The 26896-nt window shown below is 60.9% G+C and overlaps 1 protein-coding gene across 3 annotated transcripts in view; it reads left to right on the forward strand.

The window, feature by feature from the left end:
* Ralgds (ral guanine nucleotide dissociation stimulator) overlaps positions 1-26896 on the forward strand; it is a 41557-nt gene that overhangs the window by 12259 nt on the left and 2402 nt on the right. The window contains exons 1-16 of one of the 3 annotated variants that reach the window (XM_046465547.2): positions 9393-9614; positions 17551-17661; positions 18519-18712; positions 19200-19295; positions 20084-20292; positions 20497-20906; positions 21572-21787; positions 22053-22156; positions 22547-22631; positions 23983-24051; positions 24490-24576; positions 24979-25011; positions 25203-25324; positions 25510-25605; positions 25894-26095; positions 26244-26486. In XM_046465547.2, the coding sequence (XP_046321503.1) occupies positions 9432-9614; positions 17551-17661; positions 18519-18712; positions 19200-19295; positions 20084-20292; positions 20497-20906; positions 21572-21787; positions 22053-22156; positions 22547-22631; positions 23983-24051; positions 24490-24576; positions 24979-25011; positions 25203-25324; positions 25510-25605; positions 25894-26095; positions 26244-26486 (2460 nt within the window). In that variant the 5' untranslated portion in view covers positions 9393-9431. Of the gene's footprint in view, positions 1-9392; positions 9615-17550; positions 17662-18518; positions 18713-19199; positions 19296-20083; positions 20293-20496; positions 20907-21571; positions 21788-22052; positions 22157-22546; positions 22632-23982; positions 24052-24489; positions 24577-24978; positions 25012-25202; positions 25325-25509; positions 25606-25893; positions 26096-26243; positions 26487-26896 lie in introns of those variants that run through there. The other 2 variants (XM_046465548.2, XM_046465549.2) reach the window with 2 other exon arrangements.

Below are 26896 nucleotides of genomic sequence, written 5' to 3' on the forward strand. Positions count from 1 at the left end.
CAGTAGCTGGCCCCCAGGGAAGGCTGGGCCGGCGTTTCCAGGATTCTGGCCTGTGTGGGCATGGCCAGTGCATCATCCCGGGGCCAGCTGGCTGGGGGCAGAGCACCTTGGCGACCTGCAGCACTGGCCAGGTGCTGCCGGGCAGTGCTGTCTTCACTGCTCGGGACCTGAGTGGTGGGGGTGCAGGCGGAGCTCCCCTGGCTGACCCCAGCCCCCAGCCGGCTTGTCTCCGTTCCAGGCAGTGACAGTGATGTGGTGCATCATGTGGCACCAGGCCGGCTGGGAACAAAGGGCCTGCTCTCCCCCTCGCTGGGGGGGTGGTGGCGGCCACTGGCTCCTCCCCTCCCAATGGGCGCCACCCATCCTGTGGCTCCTGCGTTTCTGAGCAGCAGCTGGTCCTGCCTCTTTGGCTCTGTGACTCAGGCCCTTGGGCCTTCCCAGCCCTTCCCAAGCTCAGTGTCTGCTGCCCCAGGGCACCTGGCCTTGCTGGGAAGGAATTGCCTGGGGCGGCCCCAAGCCAGGCCAGAGGTTGAGGGGAGAACCCCAGGGCCATGGACTTGGGAAGCCCGTGGCTCTTAGAGAAGGACAGGGAGCCTGTATTGGAGATGTGGGCCTGTGCGGGGCCTGGTCCCTGGTGGCGCTCAATAAATGCCTGGCCATCAGTGGCACTAACACACACCCAAAAGCAGACTGGTCCCTCTTGGTCCCCTGCCCCTCCTCTGCTCAGAAGATGGGTGCCTCCTCTGCAGGCCTCTCTTAAGCCCAAACACGTGGCTGCGGTCGACACTCCTTTCCAGCCCCCTCACCCTTTCCGTGGCACTGGGCCCAGAAGTCACACTTCACCGACAAAGAAACTGAGGCAGAGGGAAGGCCCTCCAACCTCCCGCCTTGCGTCCAGAAGCTCCCTAGTAAACCTGCCACTGCAGCCCAGCCTCGCCAAGCCACGCCCACTGTCACATGTCCAAGCCTTTAATGATGGGGGGAGAGACTGAGGGCAAGGACAGTCCAGCTCTGGGGGAGTGGTGGGGTGCAGATCTATGAGGCCTGCCAGGGCTCAGCCCCTGGGGACCAGCGCCTGCATGCCTGCCACCCCTAGCCTCCCCTCTCCGGGGCCGAGCACCCTCTTGTGTTTGCTTTTACATCAGCAGACACCCCAAGTTCCCCCAAGTGGGGGCCCCACTGCAGAGCCCCCCAGTGGGAGCCAGGCCGAGGCACTCCTGGTGCACTGGCCGCACCCACCAACGTCTGCTGTCTGTCCAGTGTGGGCCACTGTACAGGACCCCTCCGTGCTGCAGAGCCCAGACCGCGGGCACAGCCTCCGCAGGCGTGGCCACGATCCTCCTTACATCACCCTACATCACCCGTGCCCTTGTGCCCGTTTTCCAGATGAGAAAGCAGGCCCAGAGGCCTCCCTGCTTCGTCTGGCGAGGGGGGCCTGAAACCCAGCCGCCGGCAGCTCTTCAGCCTGCTGCTATCATAGGGTTGAAGGTCAGCGTGGCAAGAGACCTCGGTGACGCTGACCACAGGAGACATGGCCTCAAGCCTGGAAGGAGCAGGACGCTTGTCAGTGAAGAAGAGGGCGGGGAGGGGCAGGCTGGCAGGGACAGCCAGGACTGGGGTCACAGTGTCACAGGGGTCCTAGAAAGCTGCTGGGAACAGCCAAATGCTGAGAATACAGGGAACAGCCCGGTTCCAGGCAGGGACCTGTGTGGAGGCTGGGATCAGAGCTGGCCTAAGTGGCCGGGCCTGGGCAGGTGAGGATTTGGATCTTCCAGGTGGGACAGAAACGGATGGGGGTGTTTGTGGGGCGGGGCTGCTCCAGGGCCCGCCTGCCTGAGACCCCAGGCTCCATTTCTCTGATCCCCTCCTTGCCCTGCCTAGCTCCCCTACCCCTGAGTGCCCACCCATACCTGAGAGTCCCCACCCGGGGAAGTTCTTCCTTCCTGGAAGGAGGCATGCAGGAGCCCTCTAGGGCGAGAGCTCAGGGGCGAGACAGCTCCAGCTCCTCTGCTGGGAAGGGGAAGGAGGAGTTTAGATTTGAGTTTGAAACTCCTGCATGTCCCCCCCCCACCCCCACCATCACGGATCAGGAAACCTGCAAGTCCCCCGGGGAGGCAGCACCTAGCAGGGACAGGAACTGGGTCTTGCTCCCTGGCTCAAGTGCTTGCTCAGCCAGGCCCCTGCACCTCGCAAAGCCACCGGAAGAGGATGTGAAACCCTCAGAGGAACAGGGTGCTGGCAAGCTGCGTTGGACGCGACACGGGGTCCCAGCCATCCCCACCACGCCCTGGGCCCCGATGTGCTTTCTGGAGGGCTCCAGAGCCCCTGCCTCCGTGGCCCTGCACCTGCAGCCCAGTGTCCTCCACTCGCGCCCAGCATCTGGGCAACCTCCTGGCCAGGGTCTCAGGAGGGTAAGGAAGTATGCTGGCTTCTCAGCCTGCCTTCCTGGGACCCCTGGGAGGTCGTGGGCGGGCCCTGGCTCCCAGGCCTCCATTTCTGTGTCCGGCAGGCGCGTGGGACTCCTCCGAGGCTTGTGACGCCTAGTTTGCAGCCAGGGGAGAATGCAAGAGGAGGGAGCAGGATGGCCCTGACCCAGTGTCCCTTTCTCTGCCCCCCCTTTCTCCCCACAGCGCAGCCTCCAGCTGTTTGCCAGCGTCCTTTCCAAAGTGCTGGCAATGGTGGTGATGCCCCATTTTCAGTCACTACCAGTGACGTGAGCAGCTGGCAACTCCAGCTCAGTCCCCCAAGTTAAAGTGAAATCCCAAGTTGGCTGCCAGGGACAGGGGAGCCCTGCAATCTGGTGGGCAGGGCCAACTTCCAGGAGAAGTAAGGGGCTCTCCTGCCTCCTCCCACGGCGCCCGCCACTGCAGGGCTCACAGGTGGCGAGCCCTGTCCTCACCACAGTCCCTGGACAGGCAGAGCAGTGGGCACAGGGCCTGGGGCAGCAGAGGAGAGAGCCCAAGAGGAGACGTTAGGGCCAGAGCTGCTCTACCCGCGTGGGACAGCCCTAGTCACTCATCCTTGGCTGCCCCCTGGCCTGGTACAAGCCGGAATTCCTAGCCCTGCCCGTCACAGGAGCAGGTATGACAGCCATGTGGGTGACACTGGGCCTAGGCACTTGAACACTTGACTCCACTGGGGCAGGCAGGCAACAGGCATACTGGCTGCGGGCCTCCTGGGGAGCCCTCTGTCCCCCAGGCTCCTGCCCTGCCATGGCCCGGGAAGCAGGCCAGGCCCATGCCAGGTCCGCCCTGCCCAGGGGGAGGAAAGGCTCTGTGTTCTTTGCTTGCATCTCAGTGGTGACTGCCAGACGGTGGGCTGTTGCCCGCCATGCCACCGTCCAAACCCCCATGCCTTGGCCGACAGCCCTGCTGGCACCCGCCACCGAGGTGAGTCTGAACGGGGAGGCCGGGTGGGTCACAGCCAGGGCCGGGCTCAGGCGCCGACTTCCTGAGCTCCCTGTCCTTCCTCGTCAGAACAGGTCCAAGGAGTCTGACTGGAGGCTGCGGGAGCCTCAGACTCCTCCTCAGTGCCGGGGAGGCGGTTGGGGATGTCACTCTGGCTGGCCTTGACGCCTGTCCTGGCCCCAGTGGGTCAGTGCAGGGTGGCCTTGGCTGCCAGCTCCGGGGCTCTTCTCCTAGAGCGCTTCTTGTATTCCCGCGGCTCCGCCCCGTCTTACCTCTGCTCTCCGAGAGTTCAGCAGCTGGTGGCTCTATCAATATCGCATCCCCATCTTCTTAACAAGAACTGGGGTTCAGGGAGGTGAGGCTGAGGCTAGAAGACAGAGCAGGAGCTTGAACCGGAATCTGGACTTCAAGTCAGAGTCTGCCCCTTGGGGCTGGTCCTCTGGTCCCTGTTGTGTGGTGACAGATTCCAGCTGGCACAGGATGCCCGCTGGCTGCCCACCCTCCAGGGAAGGGCAGATGACAGGGTGTGGAGTGTTGGGTCCCTGCTGGGTGTGATGGGCACTTTTCAGACAGTGTGTTCTGACTTCTGCTGCCCTGCACAGCTTGGGACCAATGTCACCACCTCCCGATCCCAGGCTAGGGGATAAGTTTGGGGCTAAGACTGTGGGACCCCCTGTGGTTGGTGTCTTCCTCAGCCACACCTGCTAGTGCTCCCACGCTGCTCCCTGCCCCCACCGTGGCGTCCCTGGGAGGGCTGAGAACTGTCCCTCTGTGGTCTCCCTGTCCCTCACCCTCTCTTTTGTTCCCAATTCAAGTCAGTCTCCTTTTCTGTCTGTCCCCTCTGCCTCTCTTCTCCCCTCTTCTGTGTCCCTCCACCTCTGGCCAGCCCATCCCAAGTTGACACGGTGGCTCTCAGGTGTAGGCCTCCTGCTCAGGGAATGAACAGCCAGCCCTCAGGGATTAAGGGACAGTTGTCAGCCGTCCCAGCCCCACCACGGGCAGCACTTCTCTTGGTGACCCCTGGACTGCCATTTAGCTCTGCTCGACACCTGAAGAGCCAGCGAGCTGGGCTGCGAGCCCTCTTTCCAGGAGGCAGCAAGGCCCCACGTGCCCCTCGCTGAGCCCCCGCCTCCAGGTCCCCAGCCTGGGCCGACTCCAGGCTCCAGGCTTTGGTGGAGCCCTCGACAGGAACGCCCTGTGAGGTCAGACTGGGGTGATGACCACCTCCCATCCCTCCACCCTGTGCGGCCTCCCCGGGGCTTCAGTTCCCACTTCCTGACCAGCTCGGAGTTCCACCTCAGCCCCCAGAGACACCCCTGCCAATCCTGGGGTAGGAGGAGGCCACTGGTGGTCCCCAGAACTCGGGCACAGAGGAGGCGGGGCCCAGGGAGGCCCTCCCGTTGTGCTGGGCACACCCCTGCTCACCCAGGTGCGTCACGGCCTGCCAATGATGTGTGCTCACTCACCCACACAGGGCCACCCCAGGACCCAGGCAGTCCAGGAATGGTGATGTCCCTGCCGGGAAATGACAGAGGGGCTTGACCTGGCCACACCCTGTGTCTTCCCCGTGCTCTAAATGTAGAACTCCAGGCAGACGGGGGTGACTCCACCTGCCCGGCAAGAGGAGAAATGCTTTTCCACCCACGCCCAGGCTGCGTCTGGAGCCTGCTGCTGCCCTGCTGGCTGTGCCCAGTCCAGGCTGGAGGGCTGATACCCAGGCTGTGGTTGCCCCCATGTTGCCTGTACTCAGTTCTTGCTCCTCACTGCTGCCTGCACCCCAGGACTGGAACACTCTTCCCTGGGACCAGTGTAAATGCAGGCCTGGGTCCTGGCTGGAACATCCACGGGGTGTGGTGTGTGCACCAGCTGTCAGTTGCTCACCACAGGGAAGGCGTCAGGCTTCCAGCAGAGCCGGAGCGCTCTCTGGGGACCTGCAGCAGTTGTATGTGAGCCTTGCTGGGTGGGCTTTGAAAGGTCAGGACCCCTCTGGATGCTGTGTTCTGGGAATCCACTGATGTGCAGGGACAGGAGACAGACATAGCCACTGGGCCCGAGTACACCTTTCCTGTGAGCCAAGGTGGACTTTCTGCAGCCAGTGAGTGATGGTCAGTGCCCAGGTGTCTGTGGCAAACTCCAAGCCCATGTCTCAGCTAAAGGGAGCAGGGGCTGTCAGCTCCCACCTGGCCTCTCAGGGCATGTGGGAACACAGACCTGGTGTGGTCAGGTCATCTGACATTACAGGAGAAGCCGGAAATACAGATCTTTATATGAAGTCACCTGACCTTTTACTGTTGGCTGAAAATTTTTAAAACACTTTGCAAGCCAAACAAAACACACGTGTGGCCAGACTCAGCCTGGCTCTAGTCTCCAGCTGTCAGTTCACAGCCTTGAGAATTTCCCTTCGAGGAACATCGCGGCTGCACAAGATCCACACAGCTTTGTTCTCGGGGTCTGTCATGCTCTACCCCCCAAGGAAGGGCAGATGCACTCCCAGGGTGGGGGGCTGGGGTATGATGAGGGAGGAAGGGAGAGACACTGCTCCCTAACCTCCCACTTCCCCAGGGGGACTCCCTGTGCTCCCCCTGGTTCTGCTTGCTTCTAGCAGGTACCCCAAGTGCAAGGGACAGCATTAGCCTTGTGCTCAGGCCTTCCCAAGGCCACTGGGGCTGCAAACAGCCACCACCCTCCTCTGACAGCACGGTCTGGACATTAGGACTCACATTCTCCCAGATGTCCACTGCCGGCGCCCAAGTGGGGCCACCAGCCTTTTCTATCCTGGGTACAGAGTGAAGTGTCACTGCCTTGGCTGGGGTCTGAAGTCTGTGGCCCTCTTTAAGGCTGCAGGGAGTTTAAGGGGCATAGGAGGGTCAGTCTCCAGTTGAGCCCTTCTTGTTGATTGTTATTGTGCATAAGTCCAAACTGACATGAAAACAGAAAAATGACATAAAGACACTCAGCTTTAACAGCCTGTCCCCGTTTCCCACCATCCTGCAGTGGACAACATTTACAAATCCCAGGCACATCATTCCAGTCACAGATACTACAGTACGTGACTCTAATAGTAACCACAGTGCCATTATCACACTTAAAAATGATTATGTCTGATGACCTCATATATCCAGTAGTGTTCAAATACAGTGGTCACTCCTTATCAGCAATTTTGTTTTCTGTGGTTTCAGTGTCCCAAGGTCAACCAAGTTCCCAAAAAATTAAACAGAAGATTCTAGAAATGTAAAACTGAAGAGTTTTATATTTCATGCTGTTCTAAGCAGCATGATGAAATCTCTCACTGTCCCTTCTACCCACTGGAACATGAAATCATCCCTTCATCCACTATATCCACACTGTGTACGCCACCTGCCTGTTAGTCACTGAGCCGCCTGGTTATCAGATTGATGTGCAGTATTGTAGTGCTTGGGTTCAGTATTGTCCTCAGTTTCAGTTATCCACTGGGAGTCTTGGACGGTATCCCCCTTAGATAAGGAGGGTCCATTGTAATCACAGTTTCTCTCTCTCTCTTTTTTAAACTGTTGCCTTGTTCAAATCATGATCCAGAATCCATGTCTTGCATTTGATTGGTGTCACTTCCCTTCTGCTAATGTATAGTCGTCCCCCCCACCCCAGGTGTATTTGTTGAAGAAACTGGTTGTTTCTCTGTAGAGGTTTGCACAACCTGGCCTTCGGAGGTTGCGTTCTAGTGTGCATCTAACATGTCCCTTTGTCCCCTGTGAGCCCCTCAGATGTTGGTTCCATGCAGAGGCCTTTCTGGATGCTTTGGGTTTTGGTAAGCACATGTGCATGGTGCTGTCCTTCCATTGTGACACATGCTGTCCTTGTCTCCTCTTTCAGATGGTCCTGTCCTTGGTAAGGGATCTACTTGTGAGGAGAATTCTGAGGGAGGGTGTGTTCACGTGAAGCCTCTGGAGAGGGTCTTGTATGCAGGAGGTGCCCAGGGAGTCAGCCTCTAATGGTGTGGCCACATCTCAGGCTGCAGGGGTGAGGCATTGGGCACCCACACTAGGCAGGAGCTTCTGTTTGCTGCCTCAACAGCTTCTACCCCTTAACAAAGGTGACTTCCTGGGGCAGACGGGAGTCACAGGGTAGGAAGGGAGCTGGGCTTCCCTGGATCTTAGGGTGTGTCTATGTATGCATCAAGAACCATAACAGGCTCACCAGAGGGGAGCTTTGTAAAATCCGCAGACACCAGCCAGAGGGACTGGCTAGCAGACTATGGGGACCCCTGTGTCCATGATGCACAGGCAGGTGGTGGGCCAGCAGGCTGTCAGGCCAGCCGTTGGGGGATCCTCCCCCTCTCCAGCCTCCTTGGGCCACCCCACCCAAACCTTCAAGGCTGGAGGGGTGGCAAGGCCAGGTGCATCAGGACTCACTGGAGGGGGCAGGGGCTCACCTGTGGAGAATGAGTTAAGAGAGGGGCAGGCGATCAAGCCAGCTGGGCAGGTGCTGGAGCTCAGAGAACCTGGCTCAGGAGCAGGTGGGAAGAGGCTGTGCCCAGGGCCATGTGCAGGTCCCCAGTCCCTCCTCTGATGTGCCCACCCACCTCACCCTCCATGGAGGCAGGACTGGGATGCTTCCTTAGCAACCTCTGGGGATCTGAGTCCCATCTTAACTTTTTAAAACAAAACACCATTTAATACACATACCTGGTTACAAAGACATTTTAGAAAAACTAGAAAATGTAAGAACACAGCCCCACCTGGAAATAACCAGCCATTCTGTGGGGTCACAGGGCTAGGGTGGCTTCCTTACCTCACAGCTCCAACAGAAGTGTGGGGCTGGGCACAGTAGGTGCGCAGGGAGTGCTTGTGGAAGGTGTGCTCTCGCCTGCTCTCTCCTTTTACACATAGAGAAACAGGCCCAGTGGTTTGGGACAGTTGTGGAGAGGTGGTCGACATTGCAAGGGCTGCTGACAGAGATCCCCACCTCTGTGAAGATGGCACAGGTGCGAGGAGGAGACTGAATGTGAGGAAGGAACCCATTCATTCACCCATTCTACACGTGTTCTCCAAACCTGGCCTGGTCCTGCTTCCCTCCTCCCTGCCTGCCAGAAAGAATAGCTGAGGCTCCCTGGCTCTGCCAGGGAACTACTGCCCCAGTTCCATGAATGCTCAAGCCACCAGCGGCTCCAGCTGACCTGGCTAGGGGCCAGGGGCTCTGCCAGGCATCTGTAGCTCTAGATCCCTCCCTCCTTGGGTATTGCAGGCCTCAGCCCACTCTCTGGTTCTCTCCGGGATCCCTGGCTGCCCTTCCACCTGGACCCCTTCTGGGGTGGCCATAATACCCAAAGGGGCTAGACCTTTTTCTAGAAAGGGTAGGGCACCATCCTCCCTCAGCTCCACACCACACAGCCCGACGCTGCTGTGTACCGAGGCCACTGCCACAGTTCCACTGCTCTTGTGAGCACATAGCCACGCCACGCTCAGGCATCGGCCCGGTGCCGCACGTCATGACCCAATGCCATCCTCCCAGCCGCTCTTTGAGGAAGTCGTTCCCAAGTTTTCCAGATAAAGTCGTTCCCGCTCTTTGAGGAAGTCGTTACCCAAGTTTTCCAGATAAAGAAACTGACGCTCCGCGCTCCGCGAGGTTAAGCAACAGCGGGGGTGGGGGGGGTGGGGGTGGGTGGGTGGCACACTAGGGAGGGGCTTCACTGGACTCGGAGGAGCTGGGCTGACTTCAGCACACCTTGGCAAGACGCATCTCACGCATGCAGCACACCCACTGCGCCAGCGCGTACGCGCACCCGCGGGCCGGCTCCGCCGAGTGCCACGGTGCTCTGGCACACGCGCCTGGTCTGGCCGGCCCCGCCCCTCGCCCGTGCCGGTCCCGCCTCCCTCCTGGGTCAGCCTCCTCCAGGGTCCGCCTCCTCCTGGGTCCGCCCCCTGCCTGACATCAGCGGGGCCGGGCCGCGGGCGCAGAGCGCAGGCAGCGCGGAGCCGGGCCGGCCCCGCGCCCGCGCCGCCCGGGGTCCCGCGGCCCGCCGGCCGCCCGCGCCGCCACGAGCAGTCCATGGTGCAGCGCATGTGGGCCGAGTCGGCCGGGCCCGCGGGCGGCGCCGAGCCGCTGTTCCCGGGCTCCCGGCGAAGCCGCAGTGTGTGGGACGCGGTGCGCCTGGAGGTGGGCGTCCCCGACAGCTGCCCGGTGGTGCTACACAGCTTCACGCAGCTGGACCCAGATCTGCCGCGCCTCGAGGTGGGTGAGCTGTGTCTCTCAAGGGAGGACTGGACGGCGGCCCAGCGTCCTTAGCTGGCCACCTCCCTTCACCGTAGGTGCGTGGGTTGGGGGTTCCTTTTGCAGTAACCCCCTCCTCTTTCCATCCCCAAGGCAGCAAGGTGGGCATGGCGGCTGCTAGCACGCCTGTCTAGCAGTTCAGGTCGAGAGCTGGGTTTGCTCAAGCCCAGTGTGGCGACCCCAGCTCCCGCAGCTCAGGTAAACCTTTTCCCTGGGCACTGTCACCTTTTTATGCCTGTGGCCTGTGATCTTGCCAACCGCAGGGGCCTGGCCTGCTAGGGCCTGCTCCACATTGGTAGACTTCACAGTGCAAGTGCCCAGCAAAGGGTTGGGGTGGCTGAATCCTGTAATCCCCAGGTGGCTAAGACTGCAGGGGCCTTCTGGAGCAGATATGGGTCTGGCCTCCTGGAACCCATCAGTGCTGCTCAGCAGGCAGGGGAACAAGGCGTGGTTAGCTGGTCTACAACCTGTGGGACCATGTGTCTAGGCAGTGAGAGGACAAGACCCTTGACCAAGGGTGTGATTCATTTGAGCCTGATTAGATAACATGCCTGCATCCTTAATCCACAAGGATTTGGGAGGATTCAGAGAAGGGGGCTCACTCGCCCATCATGGATAGAGGAGGAGTACTGGGTGAGGGCTGGCACTCCTGTTTCTAATGTGCCCAGAACAGGGGCAGGGCACTGGGACGGTGGGTGATGTCCTCTGCCTCAGCCTGACTGCACCTGATGTGCATCAGGGGTAGTGGAATGAGAAGCAGCCCCCTCACTCCTCTGCCTAGACAAGGCCTGGACAAAGCATGTTTTCTTGCCCAACTTGGGAGCTCTGTGGGGGAACCCCAGGCCCCGGAGAACTCCATAGCTTGGCTGGTGTTCAGGCTAGGTGTGCTGCCGGACCCCCATCCACCCAGCACTCTTGGTCCTCTGTCAGCTGGAGCAGGACCCCTGGGAGCGTGGGGGTGGGAGGCCTGACACCAGCCCAGCACTCATCTGGCTTTCATTACATCTGGCAGTGCCTGGGGCTTTGTGTGCTGGGAGGGTCTGGCCAGAGTGCTCGCAGGGGCTGGGCAGGTTCCTGACTGGGGTAGGGCCCATTCTCTCTGACTCTGTCCATCTGCATCCCTGAGGAGCCCCCGGAGAGGCAGAGCTGAGCTCCATCCCTCATGGCTGTCGCTCTCCCTCCCTGGGCCTCAGCACTGAGGTGCAGCTCATAGCTGCTGTTTAGAAATCAGAGGGGAAGCTTCTGGCTGGGGCAGGAAAGCCAGGGTCCTGGCAGGAGAGGAGGCCACTGCCGGAAACCAAACACAATGACCATTTAGCATGGGCCTGGGGAGGGGGTGGGGAAGTCCCTGTCATTCCTGCCAACCCCCCCCCCCCCATCCTGGGGCTGATTTCCTGGTGGCTGCAGTGTGCCAGAGCCGAAGCAGCCCTGCTCGAGGCCACTGTCCTGTCTGGAAACCACCAGGCAGGCTGCTTCCCGACTCTTCCCACCAAGCCTCTGCCGGGCTTCCCCTCGCAGGGGTGCCAGATGTCCTTGCACATCTGGGCATCCACCTGTCTTCTTGACTCTTAGCCAAGACGTCAGTGGCCCAGTCTGACCTGTGCCGTTCCATGCTTTCTTGAGGCCGCCAGGTCCAGGCCCTACCTTGAGGCCATCGTTGCTTGGTCTGGCAGAGGAGCGTGAGGGTCTGCAGCACCTACGAGCTGTGGGCAGCGGAGGAGGTGGGATAGCCAGTCTCTGGCACTTGGGGCCAGGTGTCCAGGCAGTGAGAGGACAGGGCCCTTGGGCCCAGGATGCAATTCATCTCTGCCTGATTAGAAAGTGTGTGACACCCTTTGTAAAGGTTTGGGAGGATTCAGAGAAGTGGGTCATTCCCGCAGCCTGCACCAGACTTCAGAAGGCGCCAACCCCACCTTCTAGGAGCCTAGGGGCAGAGAGGTGAAGCCCCTGGCCTGGTCACACACGCAGCCAAGGGTGGCAGCCAGGACTCGAACATGGGCTGTGCCCCCTGTGGGTGCCTGCCATGTGCAGGAGATATGGGGATCCTGTCACCATAGGGCAGAGCTGGCTGGAGGACCACGACCTGGGGGCTTCCAGGGCTCCCAAGGACTGCAGTCAGTGAGGGGCAGAGAGGGTTGTTTATGTTCCAGAGGAAGGTGAAAGTGCTGCAGTCCAGAGGACCCTGAGGACAGGTTCTGAAGGAGGCAGGCCACATCAGACCCACAGGTTTTAAAAAAAAATGGCTTGAAGGAGGCAGTGCCTCCTGGGAGGCCCTGTGCTAGGTCATTTGCATGCATTTTGTCCTGTGGGGTCAAGACTATTAATAGCCCATTTGACAGATGAAACAACTAATTAGACTGCAGCAGGCAGCAAGCTGGTGGAGGCAGAGGAGCCCCGGGAGCCTTCCTGGGAGGCCCAGGGCAGGGCCCCGGCTTCTCCACTCCCAGGGGCTTCTCCCCTCCCAGGGCTTCTCCCCCATGCTCCCCTCCTTCCCCTGCTGTCTAGCCAGCTGGTCACACTGGGCAGCTCTACAGCTCAACCCCGGGGCTCCTTAGTACTGCCACTGGAGAGCCGGGGGCACAGTCTGAGGGCCCCTGTGTACTGTGGTCTTCCGGGAGTCTTCCAAAGATCCAGTTTCATCACCCATCTCGTTCATGAGGGGACTGACAAACCACAGGCCCCCAGGACCCCCCTGTTGGCTCTTACTTTGCTCCTTGGGGGACTGAGGAAAAGAGGAAGGAGGGAGGCAGGTTGGCTGGCCTGGGTCCCCTTTCCTGCTCCAGGTTGAGGACACTTGGGCATGCAGGGCTCTTCCCAGGAGGCGTAGGGTATTCTGGAGATGATGGCCTTGTTGACAAGTTCAAGAGATGTCGGGCAGCATGCAGGCAGGGCAGAGCCTGACCCTCAACCAGGAGGTTGAACAGAGTTTCCAGGCCTTGCCTGTGTAGCAGGCAAGAAGGGTCCAGGTAGATTTTTCACTGCCCATAGCAGACGGCCTCTGGAAGGAGCCAGTGGGGAGGTTTCAGGAGGCTGCGCCCCGGCAGTTGAGGACAGGCTCCCAGAGGCTACTGGTCAGCTGCTTAGATGGCTCCCACAGTGTAGTACCACCGTGCCATGGCCACCTTGTCCCAGGGCTGGGCCTCCAGCCTCACAGGCCCAGAAAAGCCGTGTTCCTAGAGATGCACCTCCAAGGTGCAACCCTTCCCAGCCCCACTCCAAGAGATGGAAGTTGAAAACTGCCACCTGGCATGGAAGGAGCTGAGCCTTCAGCAGTCCCAGTTCCCCCGGGAGGGAGAGGGTGAGCGCAGGGACAGTCCATGAGCAAGGCAGGGGGATCGGAGCCTGTCTGGGGGGCACCGGACCGTGGGTGTTGTCAGCGCTCCTCCTCTGAGGTCTAGAACGGGGCACTCGAACACCAACCTGGCGCCTTGGAGCTGACCTACTGCTCTCTGGACCGTGGTTTCCTCATTTATACCACAGACATGATGCAGGTTCATCCCCCAGGGTCCCGGTGAGGACGGGTGAGGCAAGAGGCCTGACGAGCATTCTGCACAGTGCCTGGCCCAGTATCAGAGCTGGACAAGCAACAACGGCCACAATTAGGTTTTCTGAGCAGGTGCCAGGCGAGCAGCCGAGCCTCCCAGTCCTGGTTCTTGCAGCTGACCTGGGGCTGTGGTACTGTTAGCCCTTCTCCCGGTGTCCACAAATCTCCATTCAGAGGTGCAAGTGTGAAGCACTGGCCTAGTCACGCTGACCTGCAGAGTGACCTGAGGGAGCCCTTCCTGTCTCTGCCCTCCTCCACCTGTGCATGACAGGGGCCCGGCCCTGCTTTAAGGTTGTAACCGTGGTCAGAATAGCAACCGGGCCTGGGTGTGTCTGCACAGGCCAGGGTTCAAATCCCTGTCCTGGCTGCCGATTCCTGGCTCCTGACCTGGGCGCACCCCTGCCCAGCTGTTTCCTCATCTGTCAGGTGAGGTGCTGGGAGGATTAGATGCAATGAGGGCGGGAAGGGCCTGGCACCAGGAGTGCCCACGTGTGCTGGACACTGTGGTCTGTGGTGGTGGTGGTGATCTGGACCTTCGGTCCCCTTGCGGTCCTCCTTCTGGCCCTGGTGGCTTGTTGCCTGACAGTCAGAAGCTGGCTGTTAGCAGACAGACAGAAGCGTGGACACTCAGCTGGAAGGCTGGTCTCCCTTACCCCACTGGAGGCCTCTTTAGTCTCCAATGCTAACAAGGCAAGTCATGGGGCCCAGGCTGGCAGAGAGGGTCCTGGGATTGCAGGACAGTCTCTTTGGGGGTTCGGCACAGGCTGGTCACCAGACTTCAGTGTCTGGGGTCATGGAGCTGCCTCATGGCCTTTGCAGCCGTGGGCCCAGCTCACTTGTTGCCATGGCAGCCAGGCACCCTGTGTAATGCCCATGGAGGCTCTGTGCTGGGGACTGGAGTGCGGCTGACCCCACATCCCTGCTGAGGTCCTCTTCATGCCCTGGGCCTCGGAGTTAGGGGCAGGCCCAGGGTGGAGGGTCATGATGCTGGGGTCCCCCTCCCTCATTGGGACTGAACCAGGACCCGGATGTGTTCTACAGCCCGTCCCCGCCCCCCGGGCCTCTGTCTCCAGGCCCATAAAGTGAGGAGGGTGTCTGGCCACCCAGGACCTGGAGAGCCTGGCATTCTGATACCTCTGCTCTGTTCTGGCTGTGGTTGCTGCGTCCCACTCAAAGGCTAAAAGTCCAGGAGCTGCCCCAGCACAGGGGTCAGGCAAGGTTCCAGAGCCTCGGGGGGCCTCACACAGGCTCCCTGAGGTTTTCCTGCCCAGGGTTTATTGCCAACTCCTGGGGGCTGTGGCGGGTCAGGTGCTGCCCCCCACACGGCCAGGCCATGCCCTCAATCCCACCCCTCCGTCACCTGTGGGAGAGCTGCTGTTTTCCCCGCCCACCAGACCTGGCTGGAGTCGGGGCTCTTTGTGAAGGGTGGCATTCAGGTCTGGTGGGCCCTGGGGCAGGGCCTCGTGTTCCCAGAGCTTCAGGATGCTGACTAGAGGCTGGCCATGGCTCCAGGATGGCCCTGATGACTCGCTGGCCCTGGACAGCAGCCCAGGGGTTGTAATGGGGTCCCTGAGGGTTTAGTGCCACCTGCCCAAGTGGAGGTGACCTCTCCAGGTGAAGAGAGGAGACAGTGATTCAGGCTTTGGCCTCCTCCCTGAGCCTCAGCCCCCTGCTCAGCCAGACCTCCTTAAGAGAGCCCCATGAGCGTCTGCAGGCCCAAGGCGCCTGGGAACCCCTGTTGGAAGCTTCCACAGGAAAAGCCGTTGGAGCAGGAAACTGAGCTGCAGGGCTGAGGTGTGTGCAGACGTGAACCCCTGTGGGGAGGACAGAGCTGAGGCAGCCGTGGCTCCCCTCGTAGCAGCCGTGATTCCAGCTACAGGGAGTCTGGCTCGCGGGGCTCAGCCGCCACAGCTCCCTCCGGGACAGCTGGAGATACAGCTGGTCAGGTGACATACTAACCACCAAGGCCCTTGTTCTTCTCCCTGTCCTAAGGGCCCTGGTCTGTGCCCCAACAGACAGGAGATGTGGGGGCCCTGTCTTCAGGGCCCCAGGGCACCGCTGCCCTGCCCACTGACCCACATCTGTTCTGAGGCACAGCTCCTGACTGGCTTCTAGGGCCCTGGGGACATTGCGCATGCTAAAGGGAGGACAGGAAGATCGTCCCCTGAGGCCACAACAGCCAGCCATGTGGCATTCTTTCCTCCCTGGTCGTCTGCCCTTGGGGAGGCATTTTCTCTGCCTCAGCTGTTTACTGGGCCACTCCCCTCCTCTCCCTCCCAGATCCCTGGGGGCTTGGGCTGCCCCTGTGGGCTCTCAGCTCTGCTAGAAAAGGGTGGCCTGTGGGTGCCTGGTGGCTCAGAGGGTCCTGGGGACAGATCCCAGGGCTGTTGACTGCTTTCTCTCTCTGTCCCGGGAAGAGGCGTCAGAGCAGGGAGTGGAGGCCCCGCGCTGCTGTCTCTGCTGGGTAAAGGGGGTGAAGGGGGTAAAAGGCCCAGCGTTGCTCCCGCATCTACCTTATTCCTCCTGGAGCTCAGGGTTAGCTCCGCAGGGGCTGGAGCAGCTCCCCATCTGTGCCCCTGACTGGTGACACCCCTAGGGCAGGCATGTGTGGTGCTGACTTGCACCCCCACCCCCCACCCAGCTGACAGGAGAGGCCCCTTGGTTGGGGGAAGGGCGCAGGAATCACATGACACTGCACAGGGCCAGGGCCAGCTGCTGGGCTGCCAGCCGAGGCCAGTGGCTTACTGAGGAGCTGCTATTTAGACTTGCTTTGGCATGGCCAAGGCCACCTGGCCCTGCTTCTCCTGTGGGTTGGCCGACCAGATGCTGATGGAGCCCATCTCTGAGACCTACTATGGACTGGCACTGTGCTGGGTTCCTGAGTGGTTCAAGTTCAGTGCACCATGGCACGTGGGTCCTACATGAGATCCTCGAGCTGTTGCCCTTGATGGGTGCTCAGATACTGACTCCCAGCTGGACCTGGTATGGCTAAAATCCCTGGAGACTCCCCAGCCAAGTCTTGACCTCTTAGGACCCCTGAGGAGACAGGGTGGTTGGGGCCCAGGACCCCTGGCCTCTGAAACTCGTCTCCTCCAAGGCAGTTTTGTGTGCAGGGAGGGAGAACATCTGTCTCATTTTCCTGAGACGGAAAGGAAGTCCCCTTCAGCAGGGAGGAAGAGGGTCAGGAGGCCGTGTGATGTCCACAGCTTTCTCTCTCAGGGTGGGCAAGAGTCACAGGGCCCGGGTTCCAGCACATGGTGTGTGGGCCTTAGAGAAGGGCTGCAGAGGCAGGCCAAGGAGCTCTTTCCCATGGGTCCTCCGGCTCCACGCCCACCTGAGCAGTGACTTTGGGTGTACATGGCCGTGTGCCAGTCTCACTTCCCAGCTCCTCCCTCAACCCTCAGGGTCAGCCTCTAGTCCCTGCTCCCACCACAAGCTCACCCCTTCCCTGGACAGTGAGGTGGGCGCTGCCCTGCCGCCGGGGTGGCATGGCTAAGCAGGATGCAGCCCCCTGAGCTAGCCCGCCCGGTGGGCAGAGTCTGCTCCTAAAATAAAAGCCTTTCCTTCTTGCCCTGGAGCCTGGGAGCAGTCAGAGGACCCCACTTTCTGCCCCAGCCAATATCCCATGTTCAGGGGGTTCTGTGGACCCCAGCACCACCACTGGTTCCATCTCCCCCGCCATTCATATCCACCACGCTCCCGCGAAGAGGAACAGCGATAGGAACACCTCGTCGCCCACGTGGGCACAAGGGCATAAATGAGCAGAGGGGAAGGGAGTGGCCTGTGACATAGCCCTCAGAGATGCCACACACCTGCCCCAGACCCATGCTGCTGACCCAGGGCTGGGCCAGGAACAGCTTTCCACTATAGCTGGGTCAGCTGGGGACCCCAAGTGGGGTAGAAGAGAGGTGGGAGCAGGATGGCTGCAGCACCCCTGTCCTGAGGAACTGCCTTCTTGGGGGACCACAGAAGCAGGGCCTTGGGGTCCTAGCCACTGTTTACCTGAGGCAGCTCAGTGAAGGGTCAGCTGCTCCTCTTAGCGGCACCTGCCCATCTATGAAGTGGTCAATTACAGTGCCCATCCTGGAGAGAGGATGGAGCGAGAGATGGCCAGTCCTGAGCAGCTGGTTGGGCGCTTGGGAGCCCAGGGGCCCATTGTCCGCACCCCAGGGTGTTACTGGCTGGGTGAGAAGGGGAATGTGGTGCAGCAGCCCCTGTCCTGATGTTTTCATTTTACCTGGAGCTGGAGGTCTGCGTGGCCACGCATCTGTGCCTCCTCTTGGAGACAGAAGGCTACTCAGGCCAGGCAGGCCCCTAACGTCAGGGCCCGGCTGCCGGGCACTGTCTTTGCAGAGCTCCACGCAGGAGATCGGTGAGGAGCTGGTCAATGGGGTCATCTACTCCATCTCCCTGCGCAAGGTGCAGCTGCATCATGGGGCCAGCAAGGGCCAGCGCTGGCTCGGGGTAAGTGTGTGCCAGGGTCTCCACTCAAGCCCAGGACACAGATCCCAAACGGCAACTGTGCCAGGCTCCTTCCCAGAGCCACCAGGGCCCTATCCCACCTGAGAAGACTCTGAGCCTTTGCTCCCCATCCCTCCCAGGGCCCCCCAGCACCTGATCAGGTGCCGAGGCCCTGATTACAGAGGCCAAGTGTGGGAGAAGATGTTCTCACTTCTGTCCCACCTCTCGTCAGGCTGCATCGTGTTCCCAGGTGTCCCCACAGCTGTCAGCTGACCTCACTGCACCTTCTCCCAGCCCTGCATTCGTATACCTAGTGCAGCTGTCCTCACCTAAAAAGCACAGGCACAGCTGTCACATACGCTTCCTGCACGTCACCACCTCACAGAGCACATCCCCAGGCCCCTCCAGGTCAATGAGGGGATGTGACTCGGCTCCTAAGTCTCCAGAAGGGAGGCTGCTGCTGCAGCTGTTCAGCCCCATACTCCTGTGTCTGCTTCTGTGCCATGTGGCGACCTCCCTCTGCGACCGAGGGAACACCGCCTGTGTGTCCTGACAGGCTGTTCCCCTGCCCTAGGACAGTCCCATCTTCTCTCTGGATGGGTGCTCCTTAGGACTCCCTCGGAGAGGCCCACCATTATCTGAGGCTGTGAACGTCCCTCCTCACACTGGCCCAAAGGAATCAGTAGTTGTAATCACTCCCACATTTCAAATTCTACTTTTAAGGCCAAGACCCCTTTTCCTCTGGAGACCCTCCTGTCCCAACTCTGGCCACAGCTGCTGAGTACTTGGGAGTTTGGCCTAAGCTCCGTCCACTCTGGAGGCTTGTGCTACCACAGACTGCCCCTCCCTTGTCTGCCCAGGGTGAGAACGAGTCGGCGCTGAACCTCTATGAGACCTGCAAGGTGCGCACCGTGAAGGCGGGCACGCTGGAGAAGCTGGTGGAGCACCTGGTGCCCGCCTTCCAGGGCAGCGACCTTTCCTATGTCACCGTCTTCCTGTGCACCTACAGAGCCTTCACTACTACCCAGCAGGTGCTGGACCTGCTCTTCAAAAGGTGAGCCCCACCTCCAAGCCCAGAGGGACTCGGCGGGGTCATGGGAACGCCTGCTCCTGTCCGAGCCCCAGTTTGCTCTGGGGAACCGCAGGTACTCAGAGCACCACCCTTATGAGTAGTGAGGACCAAGTGGCATGAGTCTGAAGTGCCTGCCCAGCCTGGCGCTATGAGTGCCCGCCCAGGGCTGTGAGTGCCCCTCCCCCATGAAGAAGCTCGCTGCCTGCGGCAAAGCAGTTTCCCCATTTGTAAAGGAGGGTCCAGATTCCATCTGGTTGGGGGGGACTAGATGTAGCCACAGCAGGGACCCCTGGGGTATTGGAGAAGCAGCTGGTTGGGCTCATTCATTCAGTGAACATCTATGCAGTGCCTGCTGTGTGCAAGTGCATTTCCAGGCATGGGCATCACCTGGTGAAAAGAGCAGGGAGACCCCTGCGGTCCTGGCCCCTCCTGTCGGGGGTCAGCCAGTAACCCTAGACGTCATAAGCAGGTACGGTAGATGTGACGCCCTCACGGCCTCCCCTAGATATGGCTGCATCCTGCCCTACTCCAGTGAGAACGGCGGACCTCAGGAGCAACTTAAAAAGTGAGTGAGCTTTGGGTCAAGGGAGGGCTTCTGTCTCCAAAGTGGGGGCATCGGAGGCTGTGCCTTGGGAGGGCTAGGCAAACACTGGCTCCCACTTTTGATTCCTGCTGGCAGGCTGAGGTCTGGGGCTTTGCCTGCAGGAGGAGGACAGAGCTGTGGGTGAGGTCCCAGGACCCCTGGGAGCAGAGGGGAGGCTGGGGCCCAGAGCTGGCCTGTGGCCATGCATCCCCACCCTGGCCCGGCCCAGCCCAGCCCAGCCGGGCCTGCCCACCTGTCCTGTGTCAAGGCTGGACTGGAGGGCTGGGGAGCAGCTGATCATGCTCAGATCCTTGATAATGGGTTCTCAGCTGGTCCCCAGGGGGACCCATTGAGTGCAGGGGACAGGCCGTGCCCTTCGGGAGACAAGACCCACACACAGCTCACAGAAAATGAGGTTGCGTGGCAGCACGAGCCACAGGCTGAGGTGTCGATGGGGCCCTGTGAGTGCTGGAAGGAGGTGGTGGAGTGTGCATTGGGGAGTGGGGTAGGAGGCAGACAGAGGAGTGTCAGGCTTCCCTGGAGACCTTTAAGGGGAGTTGGTCTGATCGTTGCCCCAGGGCTCCCTCTAGTGGAAGATCTTTGTAACCTGGCCTGGTGACCTGTACAGCCAAAGGGGCTTGGATTGGACTGGGTTGGACTGGCCTCTAGAGGGACAGGGGAGGCGCAGGAGCCCAGCCCCATAGGAATGTGAGAGGCCATAGGGTAGGAGAGGCCAGACCTCTGATTGCTGCTCACCCTCTGGTCCCCAGCGCCATCTCCTCCATCCTGGGGACCTGGCTGGACCAGTACTCGGAGGATTTCTGCCAGCCTCCGGACTTTCCCTGCCTCAAGCAGCTGGTGGCTTATGTGCAGCTCAACATGCCTGGCTCGGACCTGGAGCGCCGTGCCCACCTTCTTCTGGCCCAGCTGGAGGACCTGGAGCCCAGCGAGGCTGAGCCCGAGGGCGAGGAGACCTGGGGTGAGTGTCTGAGGGCACATGAGGAAGCGTCAAGCTGGGCACCATGGAGAGCAGGCTCCAGGGCTGGCGCTGGGCCAGAAGCAAGGATGAGCCTTGCGGGTCGGGATGCTCTGCAGTCGGGGAGGTCGTCCTGTGTGGGCTCGGGGTGTCTCTGTCTTTGGGCAGGCTCAGGCAGGCAGTCATGTTGGGTCTGTGCTCCTGTAGCGCTAGCAGCAGCTCCAGTGCTGGCTCTGAAACCAACTCCAGAGCTACAGCCAGAGCCAGCTCCAGAACCAGCCCTGGCACCCAGTCCAGTGGCAGCACCAGCATCCGCTCCAGAGCTGCAGCCCACAGCACCAGCCTCGGAGCTACAGGCAGCTCCAGCACCCGTTCTGGATCAGGAGCCGGTTCCAGCACCAGCTCCAGAGCTGGAGCCAGTTGCATCACCTGCTCCAGAACGGGAACCGGCCCTGTCACAGACTCTAGAGCCAGAGCCCACTTCAGCACCCGCGCTGTCAGTGGAACCTTGCTGGCCTTCGCCTGTGTCCACGGAGAATGGGCTGAGCCAGGAGAAGCCTCACCTCTTAGCATTCCCTCCTGACCTGGTGGCAGAGCAGTTCACGCTGATGGATGCGGTGAGTGGCTGAGTGCGGCTTAGGCAGGAGGGAGTGGCCTTCCTTCTGTCCTCAGACGCACAGACCTGCCATCCCCTGCCCCAGAGCTGTGTTCCGATCCTAATCCCGGCTCCACCTGTGCAGAATACATGCCCTAGGCCCACTCCCTCGGGGCCATGGGACACCCCTGCTTCCCATAGGGTGACTGTACAAGGACACAAGGAGACAGGACACAGCTTGGCGGGCCTGACCCAGGGAGGACAGGTGCTCACTATGGAGCCCCCAGGCCCACAGGTCACCCAGGGTCTGCCCAGGAGGCCTTGCCAGCCTCAGCACTTATTAGGCACCTGATGTGTACTGTCCTAGCAGACTCTGGGTAAAGCCCAGTTGGGCATGTGAACATGGAGGGCAGAGGGTGCCTTGGGACCTCAGGCGGAAGCCTCTTCCTGGTACTTGGACAGAGACTGGCAGAGAAAATGCTATTTTGGCTTTCCTGCCGAGATTTCACCCTGGGTTCCTCACGTGCAGGGTGTCCTCGGTGGTCAGGGAACAAAACCCAGGGATTCCCACAAGGTCAAGCCACATCCTCAACTTCCTGAGCTCCAGCCCTGACCACAGGGCTCCAGTCCAGGCCTGGGGGACAGTGGTCTGCAACACAGGTGGGTGACCCTGACCTTCCTCCCCAGGAGCTGTTCAAGAAGGTGGTGCCCTACCACTGCCTGGGTTCCATCTGGTCCCAGAGGGACAAGAAGGGCAAGGAGCACCTAGCACCCACTATCCGTGCCACCGTCACCCAGTTCAACAATGTGGCCAACTGTGTCATCACTACCTGCCTTGGGGACCGGAGCATGAAGGCCTCAGACAGGGCCCGGGTGGTGGAACACTGGGTCGAAGTGGCCAGGGTATGTGGTGAGAGGAGCCCAGGGACACCTCTTCACCTTTATCTGCTCTCAGAATGTGGTGTGTAGTCTGAGCCCTTGCGTGGACCCCAGGCCGCTCCTCCCCAGGGCCATGCTGGCCTTGAGTCTGCCTGGGCACTCATTCCCCCAGGGCCCCAGGCATCCCTCAGGGACTCCCCTGGCACCATCTCAGGGGCTGGGCCAGCCCAGGGGTCCAGCAGGAGTTGGCAGGAGCTCCAGGCGTGGCTCACAGAGTCCTTGTCCCCAGGAGTGCCGAGTCCTGAAGAACTTCTCCTCTCTCTACGCCATCCTCTCTGCCCTGCAGAGCAACGCCATCCACCGCCTGAAGAAGACGTGGGAGGAGGTCTCCAGGTGGGCGCTCTCCCCAGGAGCTCGGTGAACTGGGGCAGGCATGAGCCCTGAGGGCGGGAGCCCTGGCGGGCGCCGCGGGTCTCAAGACCCATCAGCATTCTGCATCAGGCCTCGGTTTCCTCCTCCGCCAGACCCCAGGTGGGGCCTGCAGGGCAATGCTCAGGTTTTTACCTGTAACCACAGAATCTTTGTCCAATTGAAATCAGAACAGGTGAAAACACTGCTCAGCAGAAATGGGGATGGGGTCCCCCTTGCGCCAGCCAGGAGCTCCCCTCCCCAGGCTGTAAGGCCCTGGAGCCCATCTGCAGCCCATTTTCCCAGGCAGTTGGAAGGCGGTCACACCCCTCCCCACCCTTCCCAAGTGTCATCTTCTCTTCGTTCTTCCTACAGGGACAGCTTCCGAATATTCCAGAAGCTATCTGAGATCTTCTCTGATGAGAACAACTACTCCTTGAGCAGAGAGCTGCTCATCAAGGTCAGGGGGGTCCTGGGGTGGATGGAGGGGGAGACAGGCTGGGGGTCAGATCCTCATCAAACGCTTCCTTGAAAACTTCCAGTCCTGTCTCTCTGGACAGAGGGAAGAGGGTCTGTTTCGAGACAGGAGGACCCACTGTTCCTGAGGGTGGAGGAGTAGGCAGGGTCAGCAGGCCTGCAGCTGTCTGCTGGGATGTGGCCTCATGCAGGCTGTAGGGTGGACCGAGGGGGAGGCTTCCTTCCTCCAGCCACCCAGGCCCCTGCCACCACTTCTGCGTGAATGCACACCCCAGAGGAAAGGCCTGCCAGGAATGGGAATCTGCAGGGGGTGCCCAGGGCCAGTCAACCAAAGGGGCCGCCAGGCTTGGGTCCTGACATTCAGACTCAAGAGGCAGATCTGGCTGCCCTGGTGGCGCTGGGCTCTGCCCCAAGAGCAGAGGCTGCTGACAGGTCATAGAACCCTCAGGAGGTTGCACACTCCTTGGAGCAGGGGCAGGTGCCAAGTAGCCCACCTCAGAAGCCTCCCTATAAAGGAAAAAGCAGAGTGTCTCCACCCCAGACCCCTGGTCAGTGTGTGGTGGCCCCCAGGAGTCCCGAGTGGAGAATGACAGCTTTCTGCAGGGGAATGTTGCCAGGGCCCCGGGGAGACGGGAGCCACTTAGGGGCTGGGGCAGGCAGGAACCCAGACACCTTGTCCCTCTCCCCACTTGAGGTTCAGCTCAGCTGGAGACCCTGGGCATGCAAGCTAAATCAATGAGGAGTAAAGAGAAAGGCTTGTTCTGTGGGACAGGGTGGCCCAGGGCCCCTGGAAGGGACGCTTTCTAGCTAGGTCAGGAAGAAGCATCCCACATTGAAATCCCCGTGTGTGGCATGAAAGCAGAGTGTCGGGAGCCTCGTCAGTGTTCCCGAGGGAAAGACAGAACCCCGTCACTGGCCAGAGAGATGTGGACAGCCTGCCCTCCAAGCACCACCCCCCATGGGCCTCAGTTTTCTCATCTGGCAAATGGAAGAGTACAGATGCCAATTCACGAGGTGATGAGGCTCAAGAGGAAAAGGAACATGTGGGCTCTGAGCAGACTGTGCTGCCGAGGGCGAGTCGGGACAGCACCGGTGCCAGTAACGTGGCACCGAGCCCTCTCTGCCCCCTAGGCAGGTGTAGTCCTGTTCCCACTTTGTAGATGAGGAAACTGGCACAGAGAGGCCAGGCTGCCAACTCAGGGTCCCCACTAGTGAGTGCTGGAGCAGAATGCCAGGGGCAGCAGGAACCTGGCACCAGCCCGTGGGCCCAAGGTCAGGGGTATTGATGGATGAGGGGCAAGGGAAGGCTCTGACCCCATCCTCCACCCTGGCAGGAGGGGACCTCCAAGTTTGCTACCCTGGAGATGAATCCCAAGAGAACCCAGAGGCGGCCAAAGGAATCGGTGAGTGACCATGCCCAAGGCCAGGGAGGGATATGGGTGCTGGGGGAGCTGGAGAGGAAGGGGCTCCCTACTCCTTCCCTCCTGTTGCCCCTGAGCCCCCATTGAACCTGATCTCCCCTGGACCCAGGCGGGGCCACGCCCTGACCAGCTGGCATCATGGGGGATGAGCTGAAGCCCCAGACCCAGGGTCTGGCAGAGTTTTTGGTGGGGAGGGGTGATCAGGAGTCACATAACCTTGGGCATCTGCCACATGCCAGCCAGGGAGGTGCACAGAGACAGATTGGGGTCCACAGAGTCTAGGAGGGGGACTTGGGACAGAGGTAGCTTAAGGTTCCCAGACTGCTCCCAGTGGGAGGCCACGTGGGGTTAAGGTCAGGCTAAGAAGCCTTCAGGGCAGGGCCCCAGGCCTTACTTATCACCCCCCACCCAATGCCACAGGGTGTCATCCAGGGCACCGTTCCCTACCTGGGCACGTTTCTCACTGACCTGGTGATGCTGGACACTGCCATGAAGGATTATCTGTATGTGAGTGAGCCCAAGGCCGGGGGCAGGGCAGGAACTGGGTTGGGGTCCTGGGTCCCAAGGCTTGGGAGGAGAGAGCCCTTGCTGGCCCCTGAGCCCGCAGTACTGCTGAGAGCTTCGTGGTCCCTTGCAGGGGAACGCGACACCCTCCTGTGTGCCACAGGCTGCCTGGCTGTCGGGTGTGAATGGAATTGCTCTCGGGTAGCTGTGGGCATGAGTGAAGGTCAGGCAGCCTGCGGTGGCCACGATAGGGCCTCCTCACCCAAAGCCTCTGTCTCCATTATCCCCAGAGCCTGTGCCTGTGCAGGTGCCCCGTCCCCTGGAGGCTCTCGTGGGGGGGCAGAGGCAGGAGGCCTTAAAGGTGGAGGGCAGCTCCCTGAGGGATGCTGGTTGTCTGTCTTGCAGGGAAGGTTGATCAACTTCGAGAAGAGGAGGAAGGTGAGCATTACATGTTTGGTGACTGAGAAGGGCGGGAAGGAGTCGGGTCTGGGCTGGCTGCCAAGGAGTGGCTGTGGTTCAGAGAGGGTCCTGGAGGGGCAGAGGGACCCAAGCAAAGTCCCAGAGGGCAGCCCCTGCCTTGCCCTGTGCCTGGACAGGGCCCCTCACCCTCCTGTCCGCCCCTTGCCCAGGAGTTTGAGGTCATTGCGCAGATCAAGCTGCTTCAGTCAGCCTGCAACAATTACAGCATCGCGCCCGCGGAGCACTTTGGGTCCTGGTTCCGGGCCATGGAGTGGCTCAGTGAGGCCGAGAGGTGAGGCTGGGCAGGAGCTGGGGACATCGAGGGTGGCCTGGACTGGCTCCAAAGAGGTTGGGACCTGAGATTTTGGTCAGTGTCGGACCAGGAGGGCGGTGGTCCCCAGGTCCAGCTTCTGGGGAGGTCCTGGGAAGAGGCCCGCATGCAGCTCCTGGTGGCCTCACCGCTGTCCCTGTCTGTAGCTACAGCCTGTCCTGTGAGCTGGAGCCCCCGTCTGAGTCTGCCAGCAACACCCTCAAGACCAAGAAGAGCACTGCCATTGTGAAGCGCTGGAGCGAGTAGGTGTCCGACCCAGCAGCCAGGGCCAGAGGAGCTTCAGGGCTAAGCCACACAGGCCAGCACTGGACTGCACCATCTCTGACCATTCCTGTGACAGGGCCCCGGTTTCCTCCTCTGGGAACCAGCGCTTCTGAATGGTCTCAGACGGCTGTAGGTGGGAGGGGTGGGTCCTGGTGATTGACCAAGCCTCCAGCCAGTACCCCCTGTACAGAGTGCCTCAGGGGACGGGGACAGGGTGGGATGTGTCCCTCACGAGGGGCCTCTGGTAAGCCAGCCGTGTCGTCCAGCCGCCAGGCCCCCAGCACAGAGCTCAGCACCAGCAGCAGCTCCCACTCCAGGTCGTGTGACCAGCTCAGGTGTGGCTCCTACCTCAGCAGCGGAGACATCACAGATGCGCTCAGCGTGCACTCGGCCGGCTCCTCCAGCTCCGACGTGGAGGAGATCAACATGAGCTTCGTCCCAGAGTCCCCTGATGGCCAGGAAAAGAAGGTGCCCACCTGCCCGTCCCCCACCCTGCCTCCTGGCGCGAGCGTCCCCACCCCTCCCCGCATCCACCCGAGGGCCGGGAAATCCCTCCAGTGGCCCTCCAGGTGCCCCTCAGGGTCTGGGCTTCTGCTGATGTCACCGTCCCCCACAGTTCTGGGAGTCAGCCTCCCAGTCCTCCCCAGAGACCTCCGGCATCAGCTCGGCCTCCAGCAGCACCTCCTCATCGTCCGCCTGCACCACGCCCGTGGCCACCACTCGCACCCACAAGCGCTCCGTCTCGGGGGTCTGCAGCTACAGCTCCTCCCTGCCGCTCTACAACCAGCAGGTGGGCGACTGCTGCATCGTCCGCGTCAGCCTGGACGTGGACAACGGCAACATGTACAAGAGCATCCTGGTGAGCCCGCTGGCCGGGGTGGCCCCTCACGCTCACCCAGCCAGGTGGCAGACGTGTTGAGCACCAAGGACCATCCCAAGCCCTCCTGGAGTCGATGTTCTAGGGGTCAAGAGGGGAGACAGGAGTAAGAAGAAGTGGTCAATGCCAAGGGCTTCATCCCAGGGAGTGGAGGGGAGGAATGGGCCCACAGGAGCAGGGTCTGGCCTTGACTTTGCTCAGGAAGGAGATACAGCTCTGGAGGCTGGAGCAGAGGAGGCAGCCGTGACTCTGGGTGCCTCCGTGGGGCACTGGCTGGTGGAGGGGCAGGGAGGGATCCAGGCCAAGAGAGTGGGGGCAGCCACATGGTGGCAGCCACGGAGGGGCCAGCAGCGGTGCGAGTCTGGATGTCTCTGAACCCAGAGCCAATGGGG

The sequence above is a fragment of the Marmota monax genome, unplaced genomic scaffold, assembly GCF_021218885.2.
Source record: "Marmota monax isolate L192 unplaced genomic scaffold, Marmota_monax_Labrador192_F-V1.1 WCK01_AAM20220418_F8-fsc00167, whole genome shotgun sequence".
Classification (NCBI taxonomy): Eukaryota; Metazoa; Chordata; class Mammalia; order Rodentia; family Sciuridae; genus Marmota; species Marmota monax.